General features: G+C 54.3%; 1 protein-coding gene across 1 annotated transcript; it reads left to right on the top strand.

Annotated features, from left to right (window-relative positions):
- Window positions 1-27,727, top strand: RRP12 (ribosomal RNA processing 12 homolog). The gene is made up of 34 exons (XM_027112187.1): window positions 1-271; window positions 795-1,027; window positions 2,554-2,637; window positions 3,737-3,813; window positions 4,321-4,426; window positions 4,630-4,746; window positions 5,825-5,963; window positions 6,052-6,179; window positions 7,136-7,234; window positions 7,874-7,965; window positions 8,530-8,641; window positions 8,851-8,948; window positions 10,162-10,276; window positions 11,286-11,428; window positions 11,646-11,767; window positions 12,714-12,778; window positions 12,866-13,028; window positions 13,440-13,594; window positions 13,861-13,928; window positions 14,488-14,581; window positions 15,435-15,593; window positions 15,729-15,809; window positions 16,027-16,132; window positions 16,357-16,464; window positions 16,982-17,139; window positions 18,155-18,246; window positions 18,421-18,579; window positions 18,694-18,866; window positions 19,101-19,229; window positions 22,298-22,347; window positions 24,584-24,653; window positions 26,147-26,214; window positions 26,526-26,608; window positions 27,208-27,727. The coding sequence occupies exons 1-34, from the start codon at window positions 133-135 to the stop codon at window positions 27,308-27,310; spliced, it is 3,888 nt and encodes a 1,295-aa protein (XP_026967988.1). The 5' UTR covers window positions 1-132; the 3' UTR covers window positions 27,311-27,727.
- The last annotated feature ends 32 nt before the right edge of the window (window positions 27,728-27,759 follow it).

Here is a 27,759-nt window from a genome sequence, read left to right as displayed (position 1 = left end):
GTAACGGACGTGAATACGGAAGTTACGCCAGAGGAAGAGGAAGTGGAGCGGGCTGCGAACCCACGTGGGTCCTGCGTGTGCTTCTAGGTCCTTGGAACCCGGTCCTTTAAGCTCACCCCCGGCTTAGTAGACATGGGTCGTTCGGGGAAGTTGCCCTCCGGGGTCTCGGCCAAGTTGAAACGCTGGAAGAAAGGCCACAGCAGCGACAGCAACCCGGCCATCTCCCGCCACCGCCAGGCCGCCCGCAGCCGCTTCTTCAGCCGGCCCTCAGGTAGCAGGGTCGCGACCCAAGCGCCGCCTGCGGCGGTGTTCTGGGTGGGCCTGGGTCTCAATGGATTTCAGCCTCTCTGCAGGCCGTGGGGCCCAAGCATCGGACCTTTCGCCTCCTAAAATGTCCGATCTGGAGCCTGTTGTAAAGGTCCACCCTTCCCATTTAAGAGATGCAGAAACTGACTCCACAGGAGGGAGATGACTTGGCTAGGGTACCACGAGTATCAGTCAGTACTCACGCCTGTACTTAACCGTGGTGGCGCTTTACAAAGCGCTTTCACCCTCATCTCTTTCCCAGGCCCCTCACTGCAGCCCCCACCCGACTCCCACCGGGTTCCCTTTCTGAATCTGATAAATTCTAGGTGTACAGTGGACTGCTGAGGCAGACCGCGTTCAGAATTTAGCCTCACTGGTTGGGGGCCTGGACTCCGCCTGTTTGTTTCCTAGGGGTAGTTCTTGTTCTCTTAGCCAAAAGGAGGTTCGGGTAAGAATTGGGGGCCTTACCCTTTGCCTCCGGTTCTCAGGAAAGAGCGACTTGACAGTTGATGCGGTAAAGTTGCATAATGAGCTGCAGTCAGGATCCCTGCGTCTGGGTAAAAGCGAAGCCCCTGAGACTGCCATGGAAGAGGAAGAGGTGGGACCAGCTCTCACCGAGAAGTCTTCGGGCACCTTCCTGAGCGGCCTCTCCGACTGCACAAACGTCACCTTCAGCAAAGTGCAGCGCTTCTGGGAGTCCAGCTCGGCTGCCCACAAGGAGGTAGGGGGGACTCTCAGGACAGCCGGAGGCTAGTGAGGGGAGGCCAGCTGACTGCTGTCCGGTGACAACAGGTGGAATCTATGGATGATGTGTCACCCCTCCTACCCTTTGTGTCTGCTGCTTATTACCCCTCCTAGGGCAGATTCCACTTTCTGCTTTTTCTAAGAACATCTTCCTGGCTCAAGTGTGAAGTCCCTCAGGGTATTTTCCTGACAGTTTTCAAATGTCCAAAACATCTTTTGCAAACATTTATCTCTTCAACTATACTTAACACAGGCCTTTTTATATATTGATAGAATGTTTTCAGGAAACATTTGTTGAGTAAATTAATACTGAATAACAGTGGTTAAAAAATGTTTTATCTAACAAGACCTAAATGTTATTTACCTTTTTTAGTTTATAAATTATATATACATATATTTTCATTGTTTAAATGAAAAAATGTCAAAACTATAAATGATAACAAAGTGAGGTGAGTAGAATAAAATATGAAAGTTGTTCTCCCAGCTTAACTCCTTTGTGGTAGTTACTGTTAACAGTAACAGTACTTTTCTAGACCAAAGCTGTCGAAAAGAGATGTAATGTGAGGCACATACATAATTTAAAATTTTCTAGTAGCTATGTTAAATAAAAGTAAAAAAGATGCAAGTGAAATTAACCTTAATTTTATATATCTCATTTAACCTGGTATACCCAAAATATTGTTGTTTCAACTTATAATCAATATTTTTAAAAGTGAGGTGTTTTTGCATTATTTTTATCGTACTAAGTCTTCAAAATCTAGTCTGACACCTCCATTTGGAGGCTAAATCTTCATTGGCAATACTTGATTTGTATTTAAAGTTCATAAAACTTACAGTTGCAAAAGTAGATTCATATACCCAAGTAGTTCTAAATCTGTTTCCCAATAACTGGATAAAGTATTTGTTTTTAAATATAAATAATTTACAAATTTTAAGATGCAGTTCCTCAGTCACACTAGCCACATCTCAAGTGCTCAGTGGCCTCTTGTCAAATTACCGTTGTAGACTTTTTTACCCACATTTTGTTTAGGTTTACTGAAATGCCATTATATTTTATATATACTATTCTACAACTTTTTTCGCCACTGATCAGTGTTTCTGAGTTAATCTATGTAGTTGTTCACCATTATTTTCAATAGTTACATAGTGTTTGAATTTGTCATTATTATACAGTGAGTACATTATTAATCCCTTGTTGATGGCTGCTTTATTGTTCCAATTGGTTGCGGCAGTGAACACTTGTGCTTGAATGTTTACACATTTGTGCAGGTGTTTCCATATATAAGGGGTAGAGCCTTAGAGGTGGGTTTTGGGCAGATGTGTGAGTTTTCCTGTTGCTGGGCCCCGTGTGTGTTCCCCTGGCTCTGCTCTGGCTGCTGCTCATCTTGTCTGCTCTGGGCTTTATCAGGAGAATAATTTGTGAAGGAGGAAGGAGAAGAGGCTACCCTGCGGTGGGGTTTGATCGGAAATAGATGTCATAGGTACCTTCTCCCTCATGTGCAGATCTGTGCTGTCTTGGCTGCTGTCACCGAGGTGATACGCTCCCAGGGTGGGAAGGAGACAGAGACTGAGTACTTTGCTGCCCTGGTGAGTGGGTGTGACTTTCAGGTGGGCGGGCTTTCGGAGTAGCATGTTATTCAGGCTATAAGGAGAAGGCAGGGGCCCCTGCATGCGGGGGTAGAGAAGGACAACCTTAAACAGGTGAAAGCGCTTCAGTTATTCTCAGGTGGCTTGGTAAGCCTGGTGGGATTTGCTACATTATTCTTGTAAAACAAAATCCACTACTCTCGTTTATTTTTTTCTCCTAATCCATGAAACTGAGTTACGCCCAGGGGATTCTCTAGTAAAATTGTTTTCAAAGTGTAGTCTGGGGGTTCCCAAGACCCTTTTGGGGGTTGGTTAAGTCAAAATTATTTCCATAATAATGCTAAATCATCATTTACCTTTTTCACTCCCATGACCGTACCCCGGAGTTTTCCAGAAGTTACGTGATGTCTGATGACATTTTGACAGCTCATAGAATTGTGCTTGCACATTTGTGTGTTTTAAAAAATTCTCAGTTTTAATTTTTAATATGATAAATATCAATAGATATAACTTTTGTAAACCAAATCTCTTTGGGCAAATCCTCAATACTTTTTAAGGGTGTAAAAGTGTGAGAACCACTGCTGTGGAACAGGGGCCAGCAAACTATATAGCCCATGGGCATAATCTGACTCGTGGCCTGTTTTTGTATAGCCCTAGGACTGGGAATGGTTTTTACATTTTTACAAGATAGTTAAAATACACAAAGAAGAATACGCAGCAGAGACCATATGTGGCCTGCAAAGGCTAAAGTATTTATTATCCGGCTCTTCACAGAAAAAGCTTCCTAACCTCTGCTCTAGACTAATGAAGCAGATAGCACTATATGGTTTTCATAATGTGGCAGGCAGTGTTCTAAATGTCTGATATATATTAATTCAATTAAACCTCACAACAACTTATGATCCCTATTTTACAAATGAGGAAACTGAGTCACAGAAAAGTTAAGTTGCTAGTCCAAAGTCACAGTGGTGGAGCTGGGATTTGAACCTCTGACACCAGCGTTCTTGGTCATAACTGTCCTGCTGGGCACACGGTGCCCACATACCCCATTTGCCCAGCGTGACACATTTCCCATTCACACCCCATGGTCTGGCCTCAGATGACAACAATGGAAGCGGTGGAGTCCACGGAGTCTCTGGCCGCTGTTGCTTACCTGCTGAACCTCGTCCTGAAGCGGTGAGTCCTGGCTCCTTATAGGGGGAAGAAGGGAGTGGGGGTGGAAGGGAGGAAGAGGACCAGGGAATTATTAAAAGGAACAAAAAGATGCTAAGTATCAGGTGGCATTCTACTGGCTCAGCCTCCGGGGTGGCCTGGGACGTTACAGGACAGAGTGTGAGTGCTGGGGCCTGGGCAGGGGCAGCCCTGTGCAGCGAGTGGGGCAGGAGGTAAGGGTGGAGTGTTGAGCCACGATGTCTGGGCATCTGCAGCCAGGGGGCAGGTGGGGAGAGGACTTGGGGGAGTTTATAAGGGCCCAGCTGGTGGGTAGTGGAGAGCGGGTTGTGGAGAAGGTGGGGCAGGCAGGGAGCTCAGGTGCCATGGAAACGCACTGAACTGGGTGTCAGAAAGGGTGGACTCGCGGAGTGACTGGGCCAGCGCTGCCCCGCTCTGTCCAGCTTCTCCTGCAGACCAGCTGCTCTCAGAGGCCCCTCTAGTCTTCTGACCTTCTTTCTTCTCTCCCTGTAGCGTGCCCAGCCCTGTGCTCATTAAGAAGTTCTCTGATACCTCCAAAGCCTTCATGGATATCATGTCAGCCCAGGCCAGCAGTGGCTCCACCTCTGCCCTCCGATGGGTCAGTGTTTGGGTCTCGGTGTCCCCCTGCCGTCTTCCAGAGCCCATCTGATTTGGCTATAGCTTGGACACTCCCTGGGAGGGGTATAGGCACCCTGTGGACCCTCAGAAAGCCCTTTGGCATTTTCTGGAGTTGGTGAGAAGCCGGGCTCTTTCCCACCTGGTTGAAGCAGGTGGAGCTGAGAGACTGCCTCTCCTCTGAAGGTCCTCTCCTGCCTGGCCACCCTTCTGCGGAAGCAGGACCTGGAGGCCTGGAGCTACCCCGTGACCCTGCAGGTGTACCATGGGCTGCTGAGCTTCACTGTGCACCCCAAGCCCAAGGTGAGGCCGTGGGGTACCAGGACGTGGGAGGGGGCAGCCACTCTAGTAACCGGGCTGGGCCTGGCCTGCTGAGTGGACTGGGGAGGTCGCCCTGAGCCCTGGGCTCTTGTGCAGAGGTTCTCCTCCTGCCTGAAGCCCTATCTGCTAGCTCCTCCTACAGGAGGGAGGGTCACAGTCAGGCCCATTTGAGTCTCTGCTGCCTCATTGGTCAGTGACGTGTTTAGTTACAGTGGCAGGAGAGTGGGCTGGAGAGGGGCTTTGAGTCACACACACCTGAGTTGAATACTGGACTCACTGGTTGTGCTGTGACCTTGGGCAAGTTACTTAACCTCTCTGAGTCTTGGTTTCCAAGCTGTAAAATAGGGATGATAATAACAACTTGGCTGCAAGGTCACGGTGACACTCTGGTGCTCCCCACAGGCCTGCTGCAGGTCCTGGCTTGTAGTAGGTGCCCAGTAAGTTGTGCTTGGCCACTCTGCTTCCTCCTGAAATTTAGGGCCGGGAACGTGTAACAGTCGTAAGAGTCACTCCCTGTGCTAAGTGCTCTGATCCCAGGCAGGCTCATGCCTCCTTCCCTGTGTATCCCTCCAGTGGTTCCCTCACTTGCTTCAGGTCTCTGCTGAAACGTCATGTCACTGAAGTCACACTTTCCTGATCGCCGTATAAAAAGTAACAGCCCCTGTTTTATTGTCTGCAAAGTACTTTTACCTTCTGGTGTACATTTCTTTATTTCCTACCTCCCAATGAGTTGTTGGTTCACTGCTGAACTGGTGGACACTGCATATTGCTGGATGATTGCATGAATGAAGGAATCCGTGTTGTAAAGGTGAGATACTGAAGCTCAGAGACTAAGTGGTCTGGTTTGCTCAAGGCCAGTTGGTGAGTTAGCAGAAGAGCAGGAATGGAAAGCGAGGTCTGTCTTACTCGGCAGCCCAGGAGTCCACACACACGCAGCCCCGGGCGTGTCCTTGGTCCTGTAGGAGGTGTGCGATCAATGCTTACTACTGGTGGTCATGAGAACCACACACACTGCTGGTTGAACACTGACCCGGCCCTGTCCCCCTTCCTTGTCCCTCAGATCCGGAAGGCTGCCCAGCATGGAGTGTGCTCCGTCCTCAAGGGCAGTGAATTCATGTTTGGTGAAAAGGCCCCTGCCCATCACCCTGCTGCCATGTCCACTGCCAAGTTCTGCATCCAGGAGATCGAGAAGTCTGGAGGTGGGGAAGCGCAGTTGAGAGTGGGCGGCAGGGGGCAGGGCCTGCTGCAGAGAGTGGGCTGGAGTCTCAGCTGCCCTCTGTCCACCAGGCTCCAAGGAGGCTACCACCACGCTGCACATGCTGACCCTGCTGAAGGACCTGCTGCCCTGCTTCCCGGACAGCCTGGTGAAGAGCTGCAGTGAGACTCTTCTCCGGGTCATGACTTTGAGCCACGTGGTAAGCTCGGGCCCCGGCGCGTGGGGACGCGCCGAGGAGGAGGGAGGGCAGAGCTTCAGACCCCAGGCCCGTGGTGCTGGCACTCGGGAAACTCACTGTTCAGGCCAAAAGCAGGGGCCAGGGTCTCCCGGCCCCCGCGCTGCTCTTAGCTACACCCAGGGACAACATCTCATCCCTGGTGTCGGATAGACTGGGCATCTTCTGTTGGGAGATGAGGTGAGGGAGAGGGTGGAACCATGGCAGGGCTGGTAAAGCATCAGTCCTCCCCCTACCTTGAGCTCTACCCCAGCCACAGACACGGTTATTTCTCTCTGTCTCTTTTTTTTTTTTTTTTTTGCATACTTAATAACGTCAGTATGACAACTTTAAAAATACATAAAAACGATCCCTTGCATTTGATATGCTAGCACAATTCTGTTAATCTCTATGTATTCTCTTATACTGTTTGTTCACATACGTATTTTAAAGTATTCATTATATAAATAACATGATCATTGTTTAAAAGGAAAAAAAAACATTCTGAAGTATATAAAGTAAAAAAATAGAAGTCTCTTTTTTCCTCCAAGTCTCATTTCCTAAGATAAATAGTACACAGACAACTTGCCGTGTATCCTTTCAGACATTTTCTTTTTAGGTAAGCAAACACATAAAAACGTGAAAATACAGCTATAATTATAGTGTGCCAACGATTCGTAGCCTGCTTTTTTAGCCCATTATGTTAAAAAAACATTTTGTTCGCATTTCTCCGTTGTTCTTGTTTAAATCATTTTTTTTCCTGGTGGCTGCCAGGACTTACTGAAGCAGCAGTCCTCTGAGTGTCAGGTGTAGGAGGCATGTTTGAGGTTCAGGGGGCCCAAGTCCCCGCAAGCCCACCGGCTGGAGTGGGATATTGAGGAACGCAGGGCCACCGTGGGCTTTGCGGTGGGTTCCCCACTAAGCCTCCGTGTCCTCTCCAGCTGGTGACAGCCTGTGCCATGCAGGCCTTTCACAGCCTCTTCCATGCCAAGCCAAGCCCGGGTACCCTGCCAGCAGAGCTCAACGCCCAGATCATCACGGTGAGGCCTGATGAGGGGACGGGGACATGGCTGTGCTGGGGGGCGGCCCTGTTACTTGTCTGCAGAGCGAGGTTGGATGGGCCGGGTTGGGCCGCCCCTGTGTAGGAGTCAGGTGGACGGGCAGCCAGGAGACTGGCCACCAAAGCCACATCAGTGTCCACGGGAGCTGGGGGCCCTGACTCTTGACTTTGTGGTAGTTAACCTAAAAAACCATTCAGCATGGTCTCATGGTATTAACAGGTACCTTGAGCAAAGGTTCTCAGTGTTAGGGATCTCTGCGTGGATTTGGGGAAGGGGGCACAAAGCCCCCCCAAATTGCAAAATGTGTGTATATGCTCACTTACATTTTTCCGGAGAAGGGTTCTGCCTTTTGTCAGGTTCACAAAGGGTTGTGTGACCCAAGTTATTCTTGACTGCTCCTAGAGACTTTTTTCCCATAGAAGCAGAAGCGGAAGGGCTTCATTGAGCAGGGAAAGGAAGGCCAACGGGGCTGTGAGTGCAGGGGGCCCCGTGTGCAGGCCCTGGGACGGGACAGTCACGGGGACGTGCTGTTGCCTAGGGATGGGAAGGGGTCGTGTCATTGGGCTGCTGCTGAACACACTTGCTCAGTCACCTGCTTATTCCCTGTCCCGCCCCTAGGCCTTGTACGACTACGTTCCCAGCGAGAATGACTTACAACCCCTGCTGGCCTGGCTGAAGGTCATGGAGAAAGCCCACATCAACCTGGTTAGGTAGGGATGCGGTGGAGGGCGGTCCCTTGGCCTCCAGCCAGGCCCCCTGCACTGCGGTACAGATGGGAGGGACATGAGCCGGAAGCTGGAGGGGGTGCGGCTTTCTGGGGAGGTGTGGTTCTGCACTGAGTGTGTGCAGACCACCTCTTGTGTTCGTGAAGGCGGGGCCAGGTCGCACAGCTTGTGTTAGCCAGGGCTGCCGCCTTTCCTGCCAGAGCTCCGAGGAGCTGAGCAGCAAGGCGGCCGAGAGCACCTTCCCCAGCAAGAGGTGGGGCCCGAGTGCCATCCTGATTCCTGTCACCCCCCGCCGGCTGTGCAGCTGGTTTACTTCTCAGAGGATATCATCCCCTTTCTGCGGCTCCACCCTACTCCCCACCTGGGTTAATGGTCCCCTCCTCTGGGATCCTCAGTCCTGCGAACCCAGTTTCTGTTTTGTGTCTCTGTCATAACAGTCACTCTTTTTACGCGGGCCTCTCACTGTTGTGGCCTCTCCTGTTGCGGAGCACAGGCTCTGGACGCGCAGGTTCAGCGGCCAGACCCCACAGAAGCCTTTTGTGTTGACAGGCTGCATCGGGACCTGGGACTGGGCCACCTCCCTCGCTTGTTTGGAACTGCGACAACCTGCCTCCTCTCCCCCCACTCGCAGGTGGTGACAGCTGCCACCCAATGCCTTCAGGTACCTCAGCCCCCAGCCCAGCTTTAGCGAGGGAAGCAGAGAGCCTTAGAGCTCCCAGAGCTCACCCCAGGCCTCCAGCTGTGTCCCGGGGAGGAAGTTCTCAGGGTGGGGGTGAGCTTCCTAGAAGCTTTAGGAAGCAGTCACCTGGGAAGGCTGAGTGGCACTGGGGGGCTGTTTTGGGCCCAAACAGCTGTGGCCTCTTTTTGCAGGAGATCCTGAAGGAGTGTGTCGCTCCCCACATGGCTGACATCGGCTCCGTGACCTCCTCGGCCTCAGGCCCTGCCCATTATGTCGCCAAGATGTTCAGGTGAGAACACAGCCTCTGCATGAGGAGGGAATAAGGTGTGCCTGTAGAAAGTTCCTCGTGATGACAGGTACTCCTTTTGTCACTGTGGTGGGCCTTGCGCACACTGCCAGAGCAGCTGCTGTCGGTTTGAGCACTGGCCACACTCCAGGTGCCATAGTGTCATGCTCATGAGTGTGGACTTGGGGGCCCATCATCTGGGGCTAGTTCCTCCACCTCTCAACACCTCAGGGTCCACATCAGTCTAATGGAGGTGTGGATTGAATGAGGTCATACATGTAAAGTTCTCAGAACAGTACCTGGTGCGTAGTTAAGTTCCAATAAATACCAGAAATTACTGGTAGTCCTTACAGTTCTAGGAGATAGGTGCTGACCCCATTTTACAGACTGGGAAAGCTGAGGTCACTCAACTAGTAAGTGGCAGCCTGACCGCAGAATCCACTCTACTCATGTGCTGTGCTGCCCTCCATGCCTACAAGAGAAGCCATTCACAGACCGGCCTCGAACCACCCAGGCCCTTCCAGCCACCAGTGAGGAGCTTCAGAGCACCAAGAGTCTAGGATCTTTGGTGTTTCCTCTGGGTCTGTCTGCTCAGCTCCAAGATGTGATGCTTTGGGTTCTGTTCCTTATGAGGACATAGGCCTGTTTCTTCTGGATACACCTGGAATGAAGTTTCTGGAAAACTGAGGAATAGAGCTGCTCCACCCCCAGCTCACCCCTTTCCCCACACTAACCCCTGTTGGCCATTCTTGCCTAGAGCCTCTGGGGCTCGACTTCAAGAGATGAGCTGACCACAGCGTGCCTGGGCTGGAAGGGGCTAGCAGCTGGCCGGGCTTCCCCACTGTTGTGGCTTTCCTCCCTCTGCCCAGTCCACCTGTACCTACCCCATCTTCCCACCTCTGGTCAGACCGAGAAAGCATGGGACAGTGACAACACGGGCTTTGGCGGCCCAGTTTGGCCACTAGAAGAGTGACACTGCTGGGCTACTTAGTCCCTCTGAGCCTCAGTTTCCCCATCTGAGGATGGAACAAATAACCTAGCTCACAGCTGTTTTTTGATGTGAGGATTATGTAAATGAAACTCTTAGCACAGGGGGTACTTGGTAAACACTAGCTCTCCCCCTTGGCCTTTCCTGGGGCCTCACCTTTGCCGTGGTCTGTAGTTCCTGGTGCCGGCCATGGACTTCCACGGCCCTGACTGCCCACTCCCTTGGCAGGGCAGTGGAGGAAGGCCTGACATACAGATTCCACGCATCATGGAGCTCCGTGCTGCAGCTGCTGTGTGTCTTCTTTGAGGCGTGTGGGAGACAGGCCCATCCCGTGATGAGGAAGGTGACTGGGGCAGCGGCTGGGCCGGGGCAGGAGGTGGCTGGGGCTGCTAGAGGGGCACGTGTCTCCGTTACCTCTGCGCTTTACTCCCCCACTGCCAGGGTCCACTGCAGGTGCCCAGTACTGTGTCCCCAGGAAGGCGACTGGGCCAACGTGGGAGGAACGAGAAGAGGGCTAAAACCACCCCTCCCCCCACCGCCTAATGCCTTCTCACTAGTCTTAGCTGGAGTTGATGGTTTTGAAACTCACAGGGAACCAGTGTGATTCTCCCTCACCCCTATCTATTATCTTTTAATTTTTAATTCTCTAAATTTTCTGTAACAGGTGAGCATAGTACTTTAAGCAGCCTTAGGTCCCAGGGAGGTTACCAAAGCCCAAAGTAAACCATTTAAGGCTCAGGGATCACCCGGAGATCCTCCCCAGCTCCAGGAGCAGGTGGGAGCCTGAGGACAGGGCACAGACCCCTCACCAGCAGGCGGAGCAGCTCACGGCCTCGTGGGGCCTTCCCCAAGGGTAGGGCCTTCCTTGAGAGGCCTGGCCCGGGCCCCACTAGATTAGGTTGGCAACACCTGGCTCCTGTGAGAGGTTCTTGAGGAATGAGGCTCGCAGAGGGGCTCTGAGGGGCTGTAGTGAACCAGAGGGGGCAGCTCTGGTCTCGAGGGGCAGCTGCTCCACAGTGCCTGCTAATTTATACTAATTGTACTGTGGGTCGGCGTTTCCCACACCTTCCCGGTTTTCAAGATAAACCGGATATCTACATTTGTATATGAAATCTCCTGATTTTTACACTTTACTAACAAATACAGAATTTCTTTTTAAATCCTGGGGCATTGAGGAAGGCTCAAACACATCCAAGAGTTGAATTTGGTCAATGGTGTGTGACCTCTGGCGAGAGCATAACCTGACCCCATGCCCCCGACCTCGTCCTCTTGGAGACTTTGGCCCAGCCTCAGCCACGGGTGCCTGTGCTGCAGGCCCGTCTTAATGTCTGACCCGCGTCTCTTTGCTCCAGTGCCTCCAGTCCCTGTGTGACCTGCGCCTCTCCCCCTACTCCCCCCACATGGCAGCTCTGGACCGCGCAGTGGGCGCTGCCGTGGCCAGCATGGGCCCCGAGGTGGTTTTAGAGGCTGTGCCTTTGGAAATTGATGGCTCTGAGTAAGTGCAGCCCTGCTTGGCTTCCATTCCAGCCCCAGGAGAGCCACGTGGCTTGTTCTCCGCTGGGAGGGTGTCCACACCCTCGGCTGACATCTCCACGTGCCATGCGGGTCAGTGGGGGCGGCCAGAGCAGGACCTGTCCTGTTCCTCGGCTCCATGGGGAGGCAGCTCCAGGCCGTCACCCCTTCCTCACCGCGCTTCCCCTCCCTCCTCCCAGAGAGACTCTGGATTTCCCTCGGAGCTGGCTGCTGCCCGTCATCCGAGACCACGTCCGGGAAACTCGACTTGGTTTCTTTACCGCTTACTTCCTGCCTCTGGCTACCACCCTGAAGAGGAAAGGTACGGGCCCACCACAGTCCTGGAGCCTCACTGGAAGGGTCGGGAAGGGCTCCTGGTCCAGCGCCCCAGCCTTAGGACGTTCGGCAGCCTCCCTGGGCCGAGCAGGTGGTCAGCCAGTGCTTGAGCGCCGTCATCAGCGGGGTCCGAGTCGTGGCCAGGCACCCCTGCCCCGAGGCAGGCAGACGGGTCTTTTCTCCCACCAGAGGAATAATTAGACAAGTACACACCGATTTATATATACAAAGATGTTCCAAGTAAAAGTCCTGACACAGCCCACACATCCCTCAGTGGGGTCCAATGAAGTCAGTCATAATAAAGCCCCACCGTGGGACACAGAGTGCTCACTGTACAGAAGGAAAGAGACCGACAGGGGAATGGACGTGTTTAGTCCATGGTGAGCTGAGTAGATCAGATTGAAAGCTCAGCTCAGCCGCTCCACCGTTTGGTGACTTCGGGCAAGTTTATTCAACTCCCCTGGGTCTGCTCATCATCTGTAAAATGAGGGCGATAATTGCGATGGTGTGAGGATTAAATGCAATAATCACGTAAGTGCACATTACACAGGCTGCCATGTCGAAACTGCTTGATAAATGTTACCAGCTTTATTCTCAAGTAAAACCAGGTTTCAGAACAATATATTTATAAGACAATCCTTTTCACGTCTTTAAAAGTGTGCACGTGCTTGGAGAAATATAAGAAGGTCAGAAATGGGGAGGAAGATTTGCGGGGGAGATTGTGGGGAGATGTCGCTTTCTGTTTTACATAGGTCTTTTCATTTTTTTAGAACAAACGAGTGTTTGTTTAATAATAAGTGTTATGTTTCGTCTGTGGAGCAGGGGAATCACCCATATTCCTGTCCTCATCATTGGGCTTTTGGTTTGGGTAAACATGAGGCCTGTCAGTCAGGAGTGTGCCCAGGGTCACACTGTGTCCTGTGTCACTCTAGCAATGGACCTGGCCCAGGCAGGCAGCACAGTGGAGTCCAAGATCTACGACACGCTCCAGTGGCAGGTAAGGGGTCAGCTGGCGGGTGTGAGGAGGACAGGTGGGCACAGGTTGCTGGTCGTCACTCTCCTCCATCATCCCCTCCCTCCCCAGATCTGGACCCTCCTGCCTGGGTTCTGCACGAGGCCCACAGATGTGGCCACCGCCTTCAAAGGGCTGGCGCGGACGCTGGGCACGGCCATCAGCGAGCGCCCAGACCTGAGGGTCACTGTGTGCCAGGCCCTGCGCACCCTCATCACCAAGGGCTGTGAGGCGGGTACGTGTGGACTCTGGGGTCGGGGCTGGTGGAAGATGGCTGTGATGGTGCGAGTCCCCTGACCCTGCCTGTCCAGCTCATTGCTTGAGCCACCGCTAATCCTTTTCAAGGACCTGAGTGTCCACTGGGGACCCAAGGAGTTAGTAGGATGCTGAAAACGGCCCCTTCTCTTTCTTTACTCTCAGTGTACTGACAGCTGCTGGGAGTTGTCCAGCCTTTACGTGGGGCTAGCACTTGGCTGGCCCCTCGTCCTCTGTGCTCTGGCTTCAGCCTCTCCTGTCCCAGAAAAGCCCCAAACCCATGACCCTGTCACAGGTCCCCCAAAAGAATGCCTCTGGGCTGCAACCACAATGGCCTTTGAGGCAGGGTCATCTCCTGGCCCTTTTGTGCAAACTTTGGTCCTCCTGCCAGAGGCCGACCGTGCTGAAGTGAGCCGCTTTGCGAAGAACTTTCTGCCGATCCTGTTCAACTTGTATGGGCAGCCCGTTGCAGCTGGAGACACCCCGGCCCCTCGCCGGGCCGTGCTGGAAACCATCAAAACTTACCTCACCATTACTGAGCCTCAGGTGACCTGGTAGAGGAGGGGGAGGAACAGTCTCCGGTGGGTGAGTGTTGGGTTGGGGTGTTGGAAAGGTCAAGACCCTACCCACCATGGCTCACTTGGCCCTCTGCCCCCAGAAGAACAGGGGACCATATGCCAGCAGTAGGCTGGGCTCGAGCCTCCTCAAAAGGGAGGAGAGGAGGGGCAAGAGACGAGGGTGCAAATCTGTGACCTGCTGCTGCTGTGTATTTTCTCTTGAACAACTCCCTCCTTATCCCTTTGGGCTGCCAGTTGGTGAATGGTTTCCTGGAAAAAGCCAGTGAGAAGGTGCTGGACCCTGCTAGCTCTGACTTCACCAGGTAAGTGCCCCACTTGAGCTGGGGCAGCCCAGGGAGCTAGAGAGTATGTCTAGCAGAAGCTCTGTGTATCTGTCTGGAATTATTTAGGAAAGTCTTGAGATATTGAATGTCCCAGCTCTACCCTGAGGCCGGACCAGTTCCTCCATCCTGGAGCACCATTGTAGTCTGCTAGGGAAGTGTGAGGACCCTGGAGACACGCTGCCTAGATTCAAATCCCAGCTCTGCCCCTTATAAGCTGTGACCTTGGTTGAGTTATTTATCTACTCTACTCTGTGCCTTCATCTGTAAAATGGGCATGATGATAATGCCTGCAATAGAGTTGCTGTGAGGATTGAAGGGGTTAAGACATGTAAAGCGCCAGGAACAGTGCTGGTACCTTATGAGTGCTGAGTTAGGTTACAGGCAGTGATTATTGTTCATGGGCTCCTTCGAGGCCCCTTGTCCTCCTCACCCTGACCTTTCCCACCTCCCCCGTACCCAGTAGACACGAGGACACTGATAGTGCATACCCTTCCCCAGCCTCCACTAAGCTCCTCCTTGGTCTCCTGTCGCTGAGCAGATTGTCCGTCCTGGACCTGGTCGTGGCCTTGGCTCCCCACGCTGATGAAGCCGCCATCAGCAAGCTGTACTCCACCATCCGGCCCTACCTAGAGGTGAGCCGTGGAGGCCGGGAGCCCCACACGCCCACACCTGGGGGGGTGCGTGGGCCCTGTCTCCATGCCTTGCTGCTGCCCAGGATCGGGTTTTAATCTGCTTTCTCATGGCATGGCTGCCCTTTGTATCTGTCTAGCCCTGTACTCTATCATGTAGGTGCCAGAGTGACAGAAATGCACGGCCATGCTTGGGCCTCACCTGCTAAGATGCCTCTTGTAGAGCCGAGGCCTGATTCACTCACTAGGCCCATCACCGCCTGGCCTGATCTTCATCCTACCCAGCCTCATCCCCCTCTGAGCAAACCTGCCACTCCGGCCTCATTAGGCTGCTTTTAAGGGTTCCAGATATAACAGCCCCTTTGTGCCTTTGCACGTGCTGGGTCCCCTGCCTGACACGCTCGCCCCTGCATGCTGTGGCTAACCACCAGGCAAAAGTCAGGCCTGCGTGACCTTCTGAAAACTGTCACCACTGCAACAGTATAATAAGCAGTTACCCAACAGCGTGAGAAGTGCTCTGGTGGAACGTGCAGGCAGACACACAAGTCCAGGGCAGAGTCACCTAACCTTGGGAGACGTGTCCCGGCGGGGAGCGGAAGGGATGGAGGGCTGGGTAGGCTTCACTCCCCTCAGCGTCGCCTGCCTGGCCCAGAATCAGCCTCTCACTAACCTGTGTTCTCCCTGCCCTCCCATTGGATGTCACGAGCTCCAGAGGGCAGGGCCAGCTTCTCTGAGTCCCCCCCAGGGCCAGTCACAGCTCACGTGGCTGCTCTGTGCATGTTATTGGACCGGGTGAGTGTGGGGGGCTCCCCAGCCCCCTCTCTCACCCACCCCTGTCTACCATACGCCCTCCCAGAGCAAGGCCCATGGGGTACAGAAGAAGGCCTACCGCGTGCTGGAGGAGGTGTGCGCCAGCCCCCAGGGCCCTGGCGCCCGCTTCGTGCAGAGCCACCTGGACGACCTGAAGAAGACCCTTCTGGACTCGCTACGGAGCACCTCCTCGCCCGCCAAGAGGGTGCGGACTCCAGGGGCCCCGCTCTGCCCTAGGGGGGACGAGCAACACCAGGAGAGGACCAGCGTGGAGACGCTTAGCGACTTCAGGGGCAGAGGTGGCACTGAGGGTCCTGACTGTTGTACCCCTGTCCCGCAGCCCCGTTTGAAGTGCCTCATACATATCGTGAGGAAGCTCTCCGCCGAGCACGAGGAGTTCATCAGCGCCCTCGTCCCGGAGGTGCGGGGTGCGGGAGGGGAGTGTGTTGTGATTTGGGGTTCCTTGGAATGGGGCTCCTGAAGGCCTACCAGGATCGGGGAGGGCAGTAGTGGGAGTGGGGGTGGGCTGGATTCACTGTCTGGGAGCGTGAGTGCCCTTACCCGTCCGCTCTGCCTCAGACTGCCAACCCTGGGGTGGCCGGCTTGGGGAGCCCGTGCTAACGGGGCTGTCTGGGCAGGTGATCCTCTGCACCAAGGAGGTGTCGGTGGGAGCTCGGAAGAATGCTTTTGCGCTGCTGGTGGAGATGGGCCACGCCTTCCTTCGGTTTGGCCCAGACCCAGCAGGTGAGGCCCGGGTGGCATGGGGCTGGGGTGGGCGCTGTGCTCCCGGCCTGGGTGAGGAGGCACCCTGCACTCACCCATCAGAGAGAAAAGATAGAGGGAGCTGCCGGGCAGTGGCCCTGGGCGGGCTGCTCCTCTCTGGTGGGAGCCCCCCTTCCGGTTGGGCCCACGATGCAGCGCACACGGTGGGCTCTGCCCTGGGCAGCTCCTGCTCTCTGCCCTCCCAGAGGCCCTGCAGCGCTACCTCGTCCTGATCTACCCCGGTCTCGTGGGCGCTGTGACCATGGTCAGCTGCAGTATCCTGGCCCTGACCCACCTCCTTTTCGAGTTTAAAGGTAAACGCTATTTCCTTGAAGGTCTGGGAAGCCCTCGGGGTAGGAAAATGCCCAGGAGGTCAGGACAGGGTGGCTACCGAAACAGGGAAAGGTCCTGGGAGGGAGGACGAAGAGCTGGAACCAGGCCTGACCGCCTCCCGCCTCCTCTCCTGCCCAGCTCGGCTTTCCTCATCCCACAGCTGCCCGCATCCCGCTTTCAGAGTGGGTCGGAGGAGGTTAGGTCCCACGCCTAGATTTTCGTCCCGGTTCTGCCTCTTACCAGCCATGTGACACCTTGAACAAACTTAGGAACCTCCTGGAACCTTACTCTCTCATCTCTAAAATGGAGGAGAAAACCAGCACCTGTTCACAGGGTGTCTGAAGGACTAGAGGAGATGCTGGCAGAAAGTGACTAGACACGTGCCAGGCACTTGGAAGTGTCCCCCAAGTGTCAGCTCCCACTCTTGTGACACGGCAGGGGTCTTAGGTCTGGGTGGGGTTCCAGGTGTCTCTGACAGTGGCCCTCTGGCCACCACAGGTTTGATGGGGGCCAGCACGATGGAGCAGCTGCTGGAGAATGTGTGCCTGCTCCTGGCCTCCCGTACCCGCGACGTGGTCAGATCAGCACTGGGCTTCATCAAGGTGTCAATGGTCGTCATGGACATGGCACACCTGGCCAAGCACGTGCAACTGGTGGTGAGTGTCCCCTTCCCCTCGGCCAGTGGCATAGTGGCCCGCGAGCTGCCGGCAGAGACCCAGTGAGCCTTGAGGCCAGCCAGCTTCAAACACTTTTCTGGCTACACGCTGTCTTGTGCAGCAGAAGGTAATGCAGGAGCCCTGGAAGAGACCAGTGGTGGAGGTAAAGGGCACAGCACCCAGGCTGCCACTTGTCACCCCCCGCAGCCCCTCCACAGCAGCAGGGGCTCTGCAGGGCAGGGGGCGGTGGGTAGGGCCACCCCTTGTTTTACGGATAGCAAACTGAGGCCAGAGATTTTCCCAGGTCACAGTGCTAGTGAGAACAGTCCTGGGAACAGAACTGCGACTCTGGGCTGTCCCTCGGAAGGGACCCAACCCTCCCTTTTTATTTTCCCTCTTGCACTGTGACCTTCTGGGTTTGAGAAGGCTTCTCTAGATGCCCCTGCTGGGCTGCAGAAGGGCCTGAAGAGCCCTCTGGTATTGGGTCCCTGGCCCCCTCCTGCTGGGCATAAGGCGTGCAGCAAGCTGGGACTGTCCTGTGAGCCCTCCGTCCACTGCACCCGCCACCTCAGTTTCCCACTTCCAGCTGGGTTGAATCGCATCAGGGCTCTAGGTCCCTCTTGCCTGTCATCTTTGCATCTGGCCTTGGGTTGGGTCAAAGCGAGAAGGGGCAGATGAGAGTCAGGATGCCTGCCCCTGCCTGCCAAACCCTGCCGCCTAACTGGGGCCAGCGATGGGGAGGACGGCCTGAGTGGTGACCTGTCCTGGAGTGACTAGGGTTTATACAAGCCTTCAAAGGATCGAGGGGGCCCTGCACCACCAGCCTCACTGAGGGACACTGCAGATGATACCTGCTGGCCACGTGTTTCTCACGAAGGCTGGAGTGCGGTCCAGCCAGAGATTCATGCAGGGCAGTAGGAGGGACTCGTGGAACCAGGAGAAACCCATGGTGTGGGGGGCAGACAGGGTGAGGGGGCGCATCTTCCCCCTGAAGCCCCGCTGCTCTGCCCCGCAGATGGGAGCCATCGGGAAGCTCTCGGACGACATGCGGCGGCACTTCCGCATGAAGCTTCGGAACCTGTTCACCAAGTTCATCCGCAAGTTCGGGTCTGTGCCCTGACTGGGAGGGGGTAGGGGAGGGGTCGAGGGGTTTCCAGTCCCACCAGAACCGCTGCCGAGAAGGGGCCAGGCTGGGGGGCTGGAAGGGCTCTGGCTGGACACCTCGCTCTGGATAGCGCTCTCTGGCCCGGGCACCTCACCGGCCCGTCTCTACGGCCTCAGGTTCGAGCTGGTGAGGAAGCTCCTACCAGAGGAGTACCAGAAAGTCCTGGTGAACATCCGGAAAGCAGAGGCCCGGGCCAGGAAACAGCGGGCCCTGAGCCAGGCCGCAGCGGAAGAGGAGGTGGAGGACGAGGAGCCCTTCCGGGGCAAAGGCGACAGGTGAGACCCGTGGCGGGACGCTGGGGGCCGGGTCTCCCCTGGCCCGAAGCCTGCCCAGGCCGTGCCCAGCTGCCCTCCCTCTCCTGGAGCGCCCTGACTGGGGCTTGTCCTTAGCATCGACGAGATTTTGGCTGACTCGGAGGACGAGGAGGACGAGGAGGAGGAGAGGAGTCGGGGCAAGGAGCAGCAGAGGCTGGCCCGCCAGAGGGGCCGCGCGTGGCTGAAGGAGGGTGGCGGGGATGAGCCCCTCAACTTCTTGGACCCCAAGGTGGCCCAGCGAGTCCTGGGTGAGTATGAAGCGGCTGGCCCGTGGGCACAGGGGACAGGCTTGCCCTGGGCCAGCTTTAGGAGCGGAGTGGCCTCTGGGGAGGCCCGCGGGCACCCTGGCCTCCCACACATGCACGTCACAGTGCCGCGGGCACTCATCCAAGTCACAGACCCAGGCTCGTCGGTTCTGATGAGGGTGTGAGTGGGCTAGGACGGGCCTTCCACCTCCTCACCTCCCGACTCTGCCCCGCCAGCCACCCAGCCTGGGCCAGGTCGGGGCAAGAAGAAGGACCACGGCTTCAAGGTGAGCGCCGACGGCCGGCTGATCATCCGTGAGGAGGAGGATGGCGACGCCAAGATGGAGGAAGAGGAAGGTGCTAAAGGTGGGGCCACCTGCCCATTCAGGAGCTGCAGCTGGCCTGGGCCAGGGCTGCACTCGTTTGCTCATTCATCCACTCATTTATTTGTTCACTCAGCGACCATTCTGGAGCGAAACATAGGTAAAAACAGATATAAGGAGCTTGTATCGCGGGCAACTTTCTCAAATTTTTTGTTTCTCAAACTCTTTTGACCACATTGAGAAATCTTTTTATGGTGTAACCCAGCCATTTATACAGTACTTCCATAATTCAAACAAAACTTTCAAAAGGCAGTAGTACTTCCTCTTACCATCTGTGATACACTCTGTTAATCTCTCTTCTATTGTATTCTGTTCTGTTCTGGTTATTTGCTTGTCCTCCTCCTTTTTGAAAATGTTTGTGTTTTTTTATTCCAAGCGTAAACTTGGCTGAGGCCTGGAAGCTCATTTATTGGTGAAAAGAGCCAGACTCTCCCGAGTCATTGTCTCCTGTTGTCCAGGGGCTGCTCAGGTGTAACATCTCCAAGTCCCATTTCGTCTTTCCTGTTCCCTCTGCATTTATCTCTGTACATATCACGTAAGATCACAAAAGCCTGGGTCTTCTAAATTTTATGTCTTCCTCTTTATTTTGCTGCTCACCGCCTGCTCACCGCAGCCACTCAACCAGTGCTGTCACTGCTGCCCCTGCAACCCGACTTACTGGTTTTGTGACTGTGGACAGTCATTTAACCTCTCTGTGCCTCAGTTTCCTCACTCCAAAGCGGGTGTAATACCAATACCTACTTCAGAGGGTTGTAGTGAAGATGAAATGGTGACCTGAACAGCATATAGAGGTGCTGGGGATAAATGTGGTGACACTGTTTCCAGATCTGGCCTCGTCATTGTCCCCTTCTCACCCTCAGTGTATCCCGTCTCCTTGCTCCCTTCTTTTTTTTTTTTTTTTTTTTTGCGGTACGCGGACCTCTCACTGTTGTGGCCTCTCCCCTTGCGGAGCACAAGCTCTGGACGCGCAGGCTCAGCAGCCATGGCTTATGGGCCCAACCGCTCCGCGGCACGTGGGATCCTCCCGGACCCGGGCACGAACCCATGTCCCCCGCAGCGGCAGGCGGACTCTCAACCACTGCGCCACCAGGGAAGCCCTCCTTGCTCCCTTCTTGCGCATGGAACCCTGACGCTAAAAATGCCCACCCGCCCCCTGCCCCCTGCCCCCCACCTTCCCAGCCCCTCTCCACTCTTTCAGATCCAGTGCAAGTCCTTCTTTGTGGCCTTTGCATGGGCCCTTGGCTTCAGCCGTGTTCCCTCAGAACTCCCGACAAGCCCAGGGACTGCCAGGCTTCCGTACTTAGTCACACGCTTCTTATGACGTTTGGTTGTTGATTGACTTCACTTCAGTTTGTCTTCCCTCCAGCTGATCAGTTTCAAAGTTCTTTTTTTTTTTTAAATATACTGGTCGCTTTTTTAAAAAAATGGTAAAATATGCGTAACATGTAATTTACTGTCTTAACCATTTTTAAGTGTATGGTTCACCAGCGTGAAGTACATTCACATTGTTGTACTGCCTATCACCAGAGCTCTTCATCTTGCAGAACTGAAACTCTGTACGCATTAAACAGCAACTCCCCATTTCCCCCTCCTCCAGCCCCTGACAGCCACCATTCTGCTTTCTGTCTGTATGAATGTGAATTTGAATATGAGTTGAGGTTCTTCATGTAAGTGGAATCATTCAGTATTTGTGCTTTTGTGTCTGGTTTATTTCACTTAGCATAATGTTCTCAGGGTTTATCCGTGTTGTAGCTTGTGTCAGAATTTCCTTCCTTTTTAAGGCTTGCCTTATTCTGTTGTATATCTAGACCACATTTTGTTTGTCCATCATCCATCAGTGGACATTTGGGTTGCTTCCATTTTTTTTTGGTTTTTTTTCTTCCACTTTTTGACTATTGTGAATAGTGCTGCTATGAACATAAATATACAAATACCTCTTCAAGATCCTGCTTTTAGTTCGTTTGGGTATATGCCCAGAAGTGGAATTGCTGGATCATATGGTAGTTCTGTCTTTAATTTTTTGAGGAACCGCCCTACTGTTTTCCATGGTGGCTACACTATTTTACATTCCCACCAGCAGGACAGAAGGGTTTCAATTGCTCCACACCCTCTCCAACCCTTGCTGTTTTCTGTTTCATTGATAGTAGCCATCCTAATGTGTGTAAAGTGGTATTTCATGGTAGTTTTGTTTGCATTTCCCTAATGATTAGTGATGTTTAGCGTGTTTTCATGTTTGTCGTCTATCTTTTTGGAGAAATGTCTACTCAAGTCCTTTGCCCATTTTTGAATTGGTTTTTTTTTTTTAACATCTTTATTGGAGTATAATTGCTTTACATTGTTGTGTTAGCGTCTGCTATATAACAAAGTGAATCAGCAATACGTATACATATGTCGCCATATCCCCTCCCTCTTGCATCTCAGGTTGTTTCTTTTTGTTGTTGAGTTATAGGAGTTCTTTATTTATTCTGGATATTAACTTTTTATCAGACGTATGATTTGCGAATACTTTCTCCTATCCTGTAGGCTGCGTTTTCATCCTGTTGATGTGTCCTTTGACATACACAAGTGTAACATGTTTAATGGACTCTAATCTATCTATCTTTTGTTTATCTACCTTTTGTTGCCTATGCTTTTTGTTGGTTCATACTTCTTTATATCACCACACAATGCCTAGCACAGATGCAGGGAAAGGTTTTTAAGCAGGGGAATAGGGCAGTCTTCCCAGCAAAGTGGAGTGTATGTGGGGCTGCGGGAATGCCTGGCTCCCCAGGAAACCTGGGGCTTTCTTAGAGTCTCAACAAAAGCTGTATTCACTTTAGAAGTCAGGTCACTGCTTCCTTGAGGGGCTGTCGTCCGTGGGGCCCAGGATGGGAAGGAGGAAGGGGCAGCGTCCAGGCGTCTTACCTTCCACGGGATAGGTCTTCTGGGGCTGGAGTTGGCAGCCCTTGTACCCTGATGAGCCGGGAGGAGGCAGGTTGAAATTTGTTTGGGCTTTGGGAGGACAGGGGTGCTCCCTGAGTGTTCACAGGTCTCTCTTCTTATTGGCTCCAGGGGAGGATGAAGAGATGGCTGACCTGATGGAAGACGTGGGCATCAGGAGTGTGAGTAATTCCTGCTGCTGGAGGGCCGGGGCCCTTAGACCTAAACCTTGGGCCTCACAGCTTCTCGCCGTCTCCCCGCTCCCACACACTCACTTGCCCTGCTTCCTCACTGCTCAGTGGAGCCTCGGGGTGGCACACGGCAGGCAGCCCAGGGCATGCAATGTCACGGCTGACCCCTCTGTGGGGTGTGGAGAGAGCTTGGCTCCCTCTGAAGCACCCAGTGCCTCCTTCGGTGTTGGCTGTATTGTCCAGCTGAAGGAAGAAAGAGACGGTCCCTTGTCTCTCCACCGAGGGCATGTGCTGTGCAGGCAGCAGGGGCAACAGCCAGCCTGCATGTTGCCAGGGGCCGGCTCCACTTGGGGGAGGGGCACCCACCACTGAGGAGTGCCGAGGGCCCCATGTGTCACCTCACTAATCCTCCCAGGAGGTAGGGACTCTTTATCATCCGCAGCCTGCCCGAGGCCACAGGGGTTGTTAAAAGTGCATGTCTCCAGCCCCAGAGTGAACTCAAATCCCAGCTTATATGTAAAATGTGTGGCACTTAGTCCCACTAAGGAAGTGGTGGCTGTTCATTGTTGTCACCATCATCATCATTATTACATCTTTCCTGGAAATCTTTTTCTGGCTGAAGCCTGCCAGATTCCTTGAGCACATCCTCACAGGGGGCTTTGCAGTCCCTCTGCAGCCTACCCTTGTTCCTGGCCAGGGGAACTGACTGCGGCTGTGGAAGGATGGCCCCCAGGTCAGCAGAGCAGGGCTAGGGCACCTTGTCTCACGGCACCGAGAGGGTCCCAGGGTGGCCACGCTCCTGGTTGGCTCATGGCATCCATCACCTGCCATTGGGATCCCTGGGGGCTTTTTTTTTTTTTTTGGTACACGGGCCTCTCACTGTTGTGGCCTCTCCCGTTGCGGAGCACAGGCTCTGGACACGCAGGCTCAGTGGCCATGGCTCACGGGCCCAGCCGCTCCGCGGCATGTGGGATCTTCCCAGACCGGGGCACGAACCCGTGTCCTCTGCATCGGCAGGCGGGCTCTCAACCACTGCGCCACCAGGGAAGCCCTCCCTGGGGGCTTTTTTGCATAACAGTTGCTTAGTCTCACTCCTCTGCCCTCAGTCGTGGGAGCATAAAATGCCAGGGTGCAACTGACAGCTGCAGTTGCCAGTGGGCAGAACTGTTGCCAGGTGCCAGCTGAACCAAGAACAAACTGAGCCGTCACCTCCATGATGCGGCCAAAACCACATTTCCAGCCTGTTTCTGTTTCTCCACGAGGAGCCCCTTCTGCTGGGTCTCAACTAACAAAACTGGATGTCCTGGTTCCCCAGACACACTTGTGTGTGCTGCAGCCTCCTTCCCTTTACCTGGCGCACCTTCTCTTCTATCTGGCCCCTAAGCCAGTGAATGCCCCTCAGGTGCCTTGGGTCCCTGGGGAGCTTTAGCCTCAGGAATCGGTAGTTGGAACAGGCTTCCCGGGCAGTGTGGGAGAGACACTGTGGGGCAGCCAGCCCTGCGAGCTCAGGTCTCCCCACACAACGGCCCTCCGCCTTGCCTGGTTGTCAGTTTCCGGGCTCAGATCTCCTGATGGGCTGGGCTGCTGTCAGGCCCACCTCTCCCTCTTGGCGCTCCCAGCACGGTGCCTGGCGGGTAGCATTTGCCTCGTGCTTACAGCTCCGGGGACGGTAGGATTGTTGAGCGACTGTAATGACTGACTTGAGCAGGGGTCTCCCACCTGCCTGAGGGCCCCGGGAGCACAGGAAATGGGTCTTGTCCCCTGTATCCCCAGGGCCTGCACTTAGTCAGAGATCAGTGAGTCTGACTAATGGGGAGGGTGCAGTGGAGGTCATGTGAGATGAAGTACCGATAAAGCTGTTCTCCCCAGAGAGGCTGAGGACCTCGTCCCCGTTAGGAAGGCTGGACTAAACTGAGGTCAAGGTGCCCAGACGGGCAGCTGTAGCCCTGTTGGGGGAGTTCAGCGTGGAGAGGCCTAGCAGTGGAGCAGCCGACATGAGCTCTGCAGTGAGGGCCTGGGCTGGAAGTCGCGCCTCTGCTGCCGAGCAGTGTGGCCTTGCCTGGTTACTTGCCCTTTCTGAGCCTTTGTGTCCTCATCTGTACGGGGGATCGAGTGCTTGGCAGAGAACCTTTTCTATTAACGCAGGTTACAATTCCTTTTGCGGCTCCCATTAGTGAGTATCATCATGTCCTCTTGTTTATGAACTTTGCTTGTTACCTCTTTCTAGAAAAAGCCCCAGAAGCTCAAGCACAAAGAGGCTGACAGTGAGGAGCTGGAGGTGCCCCCTCAGTACCAAGGTGAGGCTTCCTCTCTCCTCTCTTGCAGCAGGTTCCCTGTCACCTGCACTAGGCAGGGTGTGTTGCAGGCAGGGCCAAGAGGTTGCATGGCCTGGTTGTACTCAGTTGGCACCAGCAAAGATTGGCTGATATGTCCCATAAGACTGGGCTGGGGACCAAGGGGGTCTGTGGGTGAGGGAGAGCCTGGGGGTTAGGAGATCTGTGCACAGAACCCCCAGCCCTTCTGGGGAGCCCCTGAGCCCCATCTCTTCCCCACCCACCCAGGCTTTCCTGAGACTTTTGCAGCCCACCCTTCTCCTGGGAGATGTCTGCCTCTCTTTTCTGACTTTGAGTCAGGCCAGATTTGACCTATGTTGAGGGTGGCAGTTAGGAGGGCTGCCCAGGGAGTTCCCCTGTACAGTTGTTTCTGGGCTCCCAGGCTGTTCCTTTCCCCAGAGTAGCTGCTAGAGGTACCAAGGTGGCTGCCCAAAGCCAGGAGAAGCCTCTGTTGCCTCACCTTTGCCTCCTTTCCCCCAAGGCAGCCCCCGCAGGGCCCCTGCCCCCAGGCCCTCGAAGCAGAGCTCTTGCTCTGCATCTGGAGGTCCAGGGGCTCCTGCGGGAGGTCCCTGATGCCAGTAGCAGGTATGCTGTCAGAGCCCCACAGCATCCTCACCCAGCTGGAGTGCCACAGGGCTCCTTCTCGTTCTGTGGCCCCCCAGGCCAGGGCCCAGCTCACCTCCTCTGCTCTGAGATGGTGTGGTGCAGAAGCAGTAGTACCACACAATGCAGCAGGAGGCCTGGGTTCAGGACTGCTTGGCCAGCTGCTCTTAGCTGTGTGACCTTGGCCTGTTCACGCTGCCTCTCTGACCTTCTAGTTTCTTACCTTTAAAGGAGATTCATCTGGGTCATCTAAGAGAGTCCTCCCTAGTCGGCACTATGTGATTCCATCCATGACTGTGTGGAAGTCCGGGCTGGAAATAACACTGGCCTTGGAAGCACTTCGATCTCTCGAAGCCGCAGTTTTCACGTCTGTACGATGGGATAAGAGCTGCCTTTCTAACTCACAGTTCTGGTGTGAAGCCTGAATGAGATCAAGCCTTAGTGCCTTGTTTTACAGATGAGCTTAAGAGGCTCCAGAAAGTTAAGAGCCTTGCCTACGGTTAGAGCTGGGAGTTGAACCCCGGTCTGTCTGGCTTCAAAGCCTATGTTCTTTTCCCCAGAACAAATGGAGCAGATTTAGTTTGGAGAGGGTGAGGTATTTTATGTTAGTCGAGGATATATGTGTTTCCAGAGGTCACTGGTAGGTCTCTGGATTCAGGTCAGTCTGAGGAGCTCAGTGGTCTAATTGTCAAGTTGCTGGACAGTCCCTTCTCGAGGAAGGTCTTTGTCCTTTGTTGGTAGGGGACATCCATTCGGTCCTGGCTGTGACTCATCTCCCCAGCAGCTCTCCGGGGAGAAGGCTGCCCGATTGCCCTGGCCTTGCCTGACTCATGGCCTCTGTGTTCCCCCTCTAGCGGGAGGCTCTGGCATCCATCGCCCTGTGGCCAAGAAGGCTACCCCCGGGGCCGAATACAAGGCCAAGGTAAGAGCTGCCGGTGGGGCAAGGACTCTCCTGGCAGAGTCTCTGGGGAAGTGCGGGGCAGCTGTGACCATCACTGCCCTGGGGAGGCACCTTTGTGGAGCCAGCCTGAGGCCACACTGAGGGGTACACAAAGGTTTTGTTAGCACCTGAAGTCCAGGCCTTGTTGGATGGCTGTCCAGGGCTGCAGAAGCTCTTTGGCACCACCTGAGGCAGAGAATGAAGGGAAGGGAGGATTCAGCCTGTCAGGTCAGGGGCAAGGGTGGAAAGAGAAGCCCACCCTCCTGGCTGACTCTGTTTCTCTGGGTGAGCAGAAAGCAAAGGGTGACATGAAGAAGAAAGGTCGGCTCGACCCCTACGCCTACATCCCCCTCAGTAAAACCAAGCTCAACCGCAGGTACGGCGTGTGCAGGGTCGGGGGTGAGGGCTGTGCTCGTTACACTCTCCACTCGATTGCTCAAGTCTCTTCCAGTTTTTTGTTAATTAAGTTTATTTATTTATTTTTGGCTGCATTGGGTCTTTTGTTGCTGTGCATGGGCTTTCTCTAGTTGTGGTGAGCGGGGGCTACTTTTCATTGCAGTGCGCGGGCTTCTCTTGTTGCGGAGCATGGGCTCTAGGCGCATGGGCTCTAGAGCGTAGGCTCAGTAGTTGTGGCGCACGGGCTTAGTTGCTCTGCAGCATGTGGGATCTTCCCGGTCCAGGGCTCGAACCCGTGTCCCCTGCATTGGCAGGCGGATTCTAACCACTGCGCCACCAGGGGTCCCGGTTTTTTATTCTTACTTTTTCGCATGCACCTTCAAGTATCCTTGACTTGAACTGCCCTTTTAAACATGATGGGTGTGGTCTGCACGGATCACGTGCCACCCGCCACCTGGCAGCGCCCCTTCTCCCCTGTTCCTGCTGGTGCTGGGGTGGGGACACCACCCTTTGATGTTATGGGAAGGGGGGCTGCCTTTTCTCAACGAGACATGACCCTTCTGATCCTTGTCCCTGCAGGAAGAAGGTGAAGCTGCAGGGACAGTTCAAAGGCCTGGTGAGAGCTGCCCAGCGGGGCTCCCAGGTGGGACACAAGCTCCGCAGAAAGGATCAACGGTCCTGAGCCCTGGGACCCCCTGGGCTGCTCTGTGGTCCAGCCTGAGGCCCCTTTTTAGCCCTCAAGCTGCCATGACGCCAGGTCCAGATGCAGCAGTCAGTGGGAGAGCCTGGACTCAGAATGACTTGTTGGAACCAGGACTGGTTCCCGGAGGTGCCCTGGATTTTGGAAGCTCCAAATGGGAGTCACCCTTTAGAGATGTCCCTGGGGCCTGGAGATGGGAATGTGGCCTCAGTGCCTCTAGGTAGGCTAGCGAGAAGGCTGTGCTTTCCGTCCAGAGTGTTTGCAACAGAAGAGATGGTCTTCCTTTCCTCTGGCTGCCTGTCGCCATGTGGCACTCTGCCTGGCTGCAGTCTGGCTTTGTGAGATTTGCTATGATCAGACGTAGAATAAAGATGCAACACTATGTGTTGTAACTAGAAACACTGTGTTTTATCACCTGCCCCCGGCCCCCC

Source organism: Aethalodelphis obliquidens, unplaced genomic scaffold (genome assembly GCF_003676395.1).
Source record: "Aethalodelphis obliquidens isolate GAN/ISIS:26980383/991018 unplaced genomic scaffold, ASM367639v1 scaffold11, whole genome shotgun sequence".
Classification (NCBI taxonomy): domain Eukaryota; kingdom Metazoa; phylum Chordata; class Mammalia; order Artiodactyla; family Delphinidae; genus Aethalodelphis; species Aethalodelphis obliquidens.
This window is presented reverse-complemented; position numbering and strand designations above follow the sequence as displayed.